At 33.5% G+C, this 7,977-nt stretch overlaps 1 protein-coding gene across 1 annotated transcript; it reads right to left on the reverse strand.

Annotated features, from left to right (window-relative positions):
• Window positions 1-233: 233 nt before the first annotated feature.
• LOC108733337 lies at window positions 234-7,201 on the reverse strand. The gene is made up of 3 exons (XM_018464439.1): window positions 6,846-7,201; window positions 1,619-1,696; window positions 234-1,191 (listed from the first exon to the last, which is right to left on the reverse strand). The coding sequence occupies exons 1-3, from the start codon at window positions 6,899-6,901 to the stop codon at window positions 1,002-1,004; spliced, it is 324 nt and encodes a 107-aa protein (XP_018319941.1). The 5' UTR covers window positions 6,902-7,201; the 3' UTR covers window positions 234-1,001.
• Between the last annotated feature and the right edge of the window lie 776 nt (window positions 7,202-7,977).

Below are 7,977 nucleotides of genomic sequence, written 5' to 3' on the forward strand. Positions count from 1 at the left end.
TGTTCATAACAGAGAATACCCTTTCTGTAAATGCTGAAGTGGCCGGAACGGACAGCAAAAGTGAAACTACTTTGAACAGATTTGGGAAATCAGGTTGTTCCGTAAATATGGCTTGCCATTATTCTGTGCAATATTATTGATGTAACAATACTCTGAATTTCGAATAATCGCTTACAAAATTACGATGTTTCCTGAAGGCCTTAAATAAAGGAATTTGGCGTACCTTATGTGTCTTGTAAAGTATAACGTACGCACAGTCGAAATAGAGTACAATACTTTATAATAAAGTACGGGTGGCAACCCTAGTGGTATCGTACTTTCTTCCCAAGGCCCATAAATTCGATATTTCTTGATATCAAAGAAAATCCTTTCCTATAATAGACGCGATTTCTAACCCGGTAGAAAAAGTTGCAGTTTCGTCCCTGGAATTAGGGAAAAATGTAGTACTTACTTTCGGTGGAGATAAGATAAAAAATGTTTATTAAGTATTTGCTAACATTTCGCCCACTGATTGGGACTTCCTCAAGATAATTGTAAGGGTATTTTAAGAAATGACGACTTACAAGCAAACTTTGTATTATTGACTTTATGAAACAGTGATTAAAGCCTAAGTTACTTGAAATCTAATTAACGTTTACATGAACAAAAACGTAATAAGAATCATTAAACTTATCTCTAACAACTCTAATAGATACTGTATCTTTTATTTTGTTTAATAATAGTATGTCAAAGAAGGCTGTTTGCAAATCGCCACTTTTGAAAATAGCTTTATGATTACATTGGGGAAGTTCTCAATCAGCAGGGCAAACGTTAGTGAATTATTAATGAAGTTGTTTTTTACCAAAATAATTGTATTATATGCAACATAGAAATACCATGGAGAAAAAAAGAAGTTAATAATATTGTTACTAACTTATAAATATTGTTGTTTATAATAGAAAATAAAATGAATATTTTCATTAATACTTATAAGCACTTTTGTAATTGGTTTTCCTAAGAAATTAAAAAGTGTTTGGTAGAATGTAGGCTTGTACAGTTCCTAGTTTGAATGGTGGAATTGTGAAATCCAAACGTTTCGCCTCATGCTCCAGTACAACATCTTCAGTTGTTGTGTTCTTCAATGCGACAGCGGTCAGTGGCCACTCTTGATCCTGGTGTGGAAAGTGGGAATTTAGTAAAGGAATAAATAAACTAGAAAGAGACATCGTAGTTAATTACAAAACCTGTTCATTTCGGACACGTGTTTGTTGCTTCAAGAAACAAATATTTATATGAGATAATAACTGCATACTGGAATCAATAAAATCATCTTTTCTATTGTTTTATATATTAGGTTACATTTGATAGCGTGATGGATCTGTAAGTGATTTTTTCGACTTTAAGGGAAGCCAGGCTCTGTTTTTGGTTCGTTATTAATATTTTTATCCTTACTTGTAATCTGTAAATCTGTGTCTAAATTTAATCGGTGTCTTTAATTTAAGGAAAATCAAAGTGTCTGCAAGGTAAAAGTAAGCGATCTAAAATGATGGTTTCTTAGCTCTTTGATTAAAGGTGTTCAATGAAACTGCTATATAACACTCATATTACGTACCAAATATAATTGATAAAAACTACTTACTAAGGAAATCCATTCGTATGCCATTTATCCCATATATTTTTGTATGTACACCTATGGTCTGTTGGTACAGTTGTTCCTCTGAAAAACAGCATGTATTATTTTATGAATATTTATACGCAGGCGAAATAAAACTATAATATTTTTTGCAAATAATTTAAGGTCATTTGTCATCCTGTCACTTTCATATATGCGTATATTATTTGCAAGAGCCACGATTTCGTCATATAATTGTTCGCGGATGACCTCAGTGGGAGAGCCAAGTAAGACGGCTATATAGTTAGCCATGTACGCGATGGACATAACCCGAGTGCAGATGTATGCAAGCCCAATACGTATGTGTATATTATACATATGTATATATGGTGTCTGTCTACAGTTGACCCAAGGTTTTTTTTTTTCACTGTTCCTAACATCGTCCAGTTGACGCGTGTGCCACTTTTTAATTATTTGATTAATGATTGCTCTTCTGCCGAGGCCTTTTTTGTACCAAATGCAGAAGATATTAAGAGCCTTCGCGGACGGGTGATAAATGTATTGTCATGAATATACATCACCATTTTTTATTAGATAATTGTGCGTGCTTTAGTTGAATCCGCTCTCTCTTTTGATAAACTACGATGTCGTGGGTATGGTAGTTACCGTTCCGTGTAGCATTTTTATTGAACTATTGTTCCTAATTCAGCGTAGGGGTAATAAATGGGATAAGAAACAACATTAACAATTGTCCGAGTGTGTATTTTAGTTGCGAAAAATCACGACAAATAACTGCGTAGATCAGACAGTAAAAGGGATATGTTACTGCCATCGTAGTCTTTCTGAAACATGATACAGTACATTAGTGACCCGCCCCCAGCTTCGCACGGGTGCAATGCTGATACTAAATATATTTTTGTTTTGTTTAGATTGTTATCGAAAAGGGGAAATCTCCAAAGGATACCTTCTGAACATACTAAATATACTACAGAATGTCTTTATATACAACATTCACAGTTTTTTTGTCATTAGACAATACAAACCGGCCTCCCGGCCGATACCGCCGCGACCGCTATGTCCCTGAATTTTAAATCTGTAATATTTTCGAAAATATTCATTTAAATTACATGTTGTAAAGGGCCATATTGATCTATATTAAATGCACAATGTATTTAAAAGTACTTAATTGGATAAGGATTAATGCTGTATTGCTTAAAATCGCTTCGTAAATAAGCCATTATTTCTCGTAAAAAGTAAAGGATAAAAAATGGTTATTGTGGGTTATCCCTAAGAGATAGACATATACCATCCCGGACTTTTTTGTAGACCTTTTTAAGGTGTACAATACTGTAGTATATTATTTTGATCTATCTCGTAGGGTTCAGCCAGCGTTTGCAATGTAAGCGCAAAAAATGTGTTTATTTACGACATCACATTAGAAACCTCTAAAATTATCAGTGTTTCCCTACTATATTATGCAAGTATTATACATATAAACCTTCCTCTTGAATCACTCTATCTTTTAAAAAAAACCGCATCAAAATCGGTTGCGTAGTTTTAAAGATTTAAGCATACATAGGGACAGACAGCGGGAAAGCGACTTTGTTTTATACTATGTAGTGATAATCCATTAACTTGTATTTACATTCTTTAACAACCCTTGCGTACAAAGTACTATAAGTTCTTGGTCAGTAATTTATTGAAACTACCAGACATGAATCAACTTCTCATCAGAATGATATAGATAATAGTTTTAAGAAATCACCTATCAGATCGAATATATATCCGTTACAAGTCTGTTAAATATTACCTAATTATAACAGCATATCGCCATCTAATGGCATTTGCTGCTATAAATTTGAAAAGTTTATCCTACATCGTCGATGATAATATCGTCCCTGAAAAAAAAAAACCTTTAAAAGTGATTAATCAATATCAATTATTGATTAGTTTTAAAATTACTTGACTAATTTTACTAGAATTGCCACTTAAAATTAAATGAATTCTCGAAATGGTTTTTATCTTCTCTGAATGAGTCTGGTACTGTCTTATCATAAACTTAAATGATATTAACATAGAATTTTGAAGAGTCTACTTATCAATTCAATGTGAGGATTATTTTTTTAATAACTATAATAAAAAAAGTTCGGAACGTTTTATATTTTCTAAGAAAATTAAAATCCTGAAGACCTGTTTGGATTGATGATATTTAAATGAGCCTCAAACATCTAGGATAAAAAGGAAAGAAAGGCATAACTGAATATTCTTCAAATGCAACTAACACAAATTCCCGGATTTTGATATAAAGCGAACCCTTTACGAATAGGTCAAAGTCGGCATAACTGTCTGCATTTAAAGTTTGGGTTAGTCCAGAATGAAGCATGTGCATGTGGTGAAATCAAAATAAATATTGTCAGCACATTCTTACATAGATAGACGAAAAATACTTAATTTTTTAACATTGGATTTCTGCGTATTTGAATTGATTTTGACCTCATCATCATAAGGGCGTCAGTCCTATGACTGGTTGGACACGTACCTCTTTCCTATCCTGAGCTAAACTTCGCATTTCCCTAAAATTAGAACAACCCACATCCTTAACTATTTCTGATCAGTAATCTAACCTTGGTCTACCTCTACCCCTCCTAACTCCTGCTTCTGCCTCTAATATGTATTTGACTAGACCTTCATGCCTGAGAAGGTGTCCTACCAACCTATCTCGCCTATTTTTTATTGACTTCCATAGAGTCCTCTGTTCTCCTATTTTTTCTAATACGTCTTCATTTCTAACCTTTTATACCTACGTTATCCTCATCATTCGCCTATCACACCATATTTCGAAGTCTTCTAATCTTTTCTTTTCCGCCGCACCCACTGTCCATGTTTCGCACCCGCACAACGCCGCGCTCCAAACACACCTTTAACAACCTTTTTAGAATTTCTAAATTAACCGTTGGCGAGCATAGAAGTGACTTCTTTTGATTAAAGGCGACCCGACCCTGCGCTATCCTCTGCTTTATATCCCATCCCTGCTACTCCTTCCGTCCTGACTTATCTGACTTCCTAGATATCGAAAATCAGCCACTTCTTCTAATTTTTCATGTCCTATCTTTATTTTGATCTATTACTCATCTTAGTTTATTACAATATTTTTAACATAGTTTTTATTGTTTGTAATGTTATTCTTTCATTGCTTCGTGCTTTCTAATGAACAGGTACCCATACCTAGTTGTTAATTGGCAATTGCAAATTCTTACGGTACCAAATCGGTAAATTGAAACTGTACTTGCCTCTTTTGGAGTTAATACTACTTCTTCTCTCTATTGTTTGTCCAAAGTACAGAGTAAGCATTAAATGAAAAATGGGTCGCAGACTCTTGTCGCGCTTGCTGGACATGCTGATCGGCAGATGACAATGGTAATGGACTTGAAATGTTGTCAGCCGGAAGTTAAATCGTCGTCACAGTTTCGCATCTGCGGTGATCTTCATTGCCTGATTTTCTGGTTATTATGCGATTAAGTCGGGTAGTGGACACAGCGTGTCAACTGAACATCAAGCGGTCTCTTATCTATCCGTTCATGAACATTCTTCTTTACGGTAACTCTTGTTGTTTCGACGATGTTCTGAATGTACATACGTTCGTGTAATTACACGTTTAAAAGAAGGAAGCGGTTCAGTTATTCTGTGGCGTGATTATCATTAATTAAAGAGAGAAAATGAAATTAAAATTGCGTTGAACGCAAACTGGATAATAGTGGATATTTACGGTTTTACAACTTACTAATAGCGGGGAAATTATCGTATATTTTTGGCGTATTTTTAGATTATCGAAAAATGGTATCGATTAGTAATCATGGAGTTTTTTCAAGCGGTACAGTCGATTTTAAAAGCAATATAATTTTGTAAACCGTCACTGTTCACCATCCTTATTATCTTTATTATTAAATGAGAATTAATATCTAGCGTCGTTTCTAATGTTTCTTTGTGAATATTCATAATAACCCTGTCTTACTTAACGTCTAAGTCTTCATATAGATCGAGTCTAACTAGTGAAGTAATGATTAGAATAAATGCTCATTAACACTGCAGTGTTTAAATCTTTTCTGTTATAAGTCACGGAAATTGTTCAGAACGATTATCAGGTGATAATTTATGGGTGATTATTCCCGTTCATAAAAGACGCTCGCAGAAGACTTCCGGTATGACATATGAAATAGAAGAACTACTCTCCTATTTACTAACACGCTTTTAAGCCCACAGCTATTTCATAATTACAGATTATGGAGCTTTGGTGCAGTAAAGACAGACAAAGGTAGGCTTCAGGATCATTCTTTACGAAATCGATAAACTCGTCTAGAAATTTTATTCGCCTTTGCACCGATATGGACTGTTTTTGTAGTTCTAATGTTTTTCAAATTGAAAAAAAATCAGTCAAAAAAAACGCCTTTAATTAGGGTTTCATTCTGATTGAAATCTGGTTTTCTTTTTTAATACTTTCAACAGGTTTCATCTGGAATTATAAGCGAACCACAGCGTTGTAAATTAAATTTTAATAAACTCGATAAAAATTAACATACTCGAGAAGTTTTTTGGCATAGTTCCAGATTATATCATGTCACTGTCAGTACGGATACCTACCGTATGCACTAAAATACGCTCTTTTGGGTGGTTTAAATAAAATTAAAATTGGAATTCAAATAAGCGAGCTATAGTCTCAAAAACTCAGAGTTGTTAATGATAAGGACAATACTGAGAAAAATCCAAAACCTCTCGGTTATCTTTTGCATATAAAATTGTACTGATTGTGAGTAGTAAATATAGATCACTTTGAGTTTGTGAAAGTATGATTTTTTTGCTTACCCGAGAAATAGAACACGATTTTGTGTATACGAAGGGTTATAAACAAGCATCTGTGTGTGAATAAAGTATGTCGTGTGTAGTGGTGATAATATATGGGAGCAACAAGTATTGCTGTTGAAGAGCATGATCTTATAAATCTGTTCAATTACGACTCGTAGAAGTTAAATGTGGTTACCTATCTTTTGAAGCAGCAGTTTTCGCAATATACAACGTTAAAATGGGCATTGCGCCTTTCTTAATAATATATCCCTTATCGTTAGATACATAAAGATATTTTAATTTCTCCAACTGCACAAGATTGGCAAATGAAATCTTATCATAATCTCATTTGTTGTTTTTAGTTGATTCATCTAAACTAGAATGTTTTCTTATTTAGGTTTAGAAAGCTTCTTACCCTGCTAATGAAAACTGAAACGTCGGCAAAATGTTAACAGTAGACGCAGCGATCATCCAAAAACTATGAAAATTATCATATGGTTAGAATGGTTGTTTAATATTCGTTTTTTCTTTAAGTACAGAAAACACATCACTAGTACAGGTATGGTGTGGTAACATTGTTTGTCGACCCTGAAAACACAGAAAATTCACCGTCGGTGTTACAATAGGTACACTCTTTTATCAACTTTTAATTCCTGGAATCCTAATTTTTATCGAAAAGATTTAGCGATAAATCGTTCTCCACGTGTAGACCCACGATATTATTGTAGTGCTTTTTTTAGTCAGAATATGATGCTGATATCGTTAATTTTAGTATTTCTTAGAACTGCAAAAATTATTATTTGCACACTCCGTAATCTTATATCAATAATTTGCTTGTTCCCAAGCAAAAATCCATATAAAAGATTATTCATAATCATTAAAAGACAAATACAGTGTTTAGTTTGGTTTTCATATTAAATTCCCTATAGGAAGGTTTGGATACAATGACTCCGTTTAAAATGACATATCGTTTATTATGACTGATTCTAATGAAATCATATCCGGCTATAGTGACCCAAATGATTAATAATAACATTCTCGCTCATTTTTCTGACCCTTCTTATGTATATTGATATTGCAATTCATCCTTCTTTTTCTTTTTCTATTACTAAATATATACAATTTGTAGTTTTTCTCTCTATTAAGCTGAATAACCAACCAAAATAGAAAGTTATTTATTTTCTAAGACTGTGCTTTGTATGACGTGTATGCTATTTTCATTCGATGTCATTACAACCGGATTCTACTGTAATTGAAATATTTTTTCGAGTTAGTTTCGCTAGTTATGGGTACTTATTTTTTCCGTCACAACACAGTATTTGCCCTTCGTGCTTTCTCTTAATTATTTCTTGGAACACTCTGTGTATTATATACTAGGTACGATTTTTACTCATAAAATTCATTAGGTAGGTATTTATTATTATGACATTATGAAAAATACGTAATCCTAAAATGTAGCATCGTGCTACAGATGGCGTTTACTGCGCCATTTGTAGTATTTTCTAAAACGCACTGTTAAGACAGCAGGTAAAAGTTGGTCTGTGTTC

The sequence above is a fragment of the Agrilus planipennis genome, unplaced genomic scaffold (assembly GCF_000699045.2).
Source record: "Agrilus planipennis isolate EAB-ADULT unplaced genomic scaffold, Apla_2.0 scaffold12, whole genome shotgun sequence".
NCBI classification, from domain to species: domain Eukaryota; kingdom Metazoa; phylum Arthropoda; class Insecta; order Coleoptera; family Buprestidae; genus Agrilus; species Agrilus planipennis.

Coding starts and splice junctions, on each gene's coding strand:
- LOC108733337 (XM_018464439.1), bottom strand. CDS start 6,901: ATGATCGCTGCGTCTACTGTTAACATTTTGCCGACGTTTCAGTTTTCA. Junction 1,697..6,845: donor TTTCAGTTTTCATTAGCAGG/GTAAGAAGCTTT, acceptor GCTGTTTTTCAG/AGGAACAACTGTACCAACAG. Junction 1,192..1,618: donor CATACGAATGGATTTCCTTA/GTAAGTAGTTTT, acceptor GTCTCTTTCTAG/TTTATTTATTCCTTTACTAA.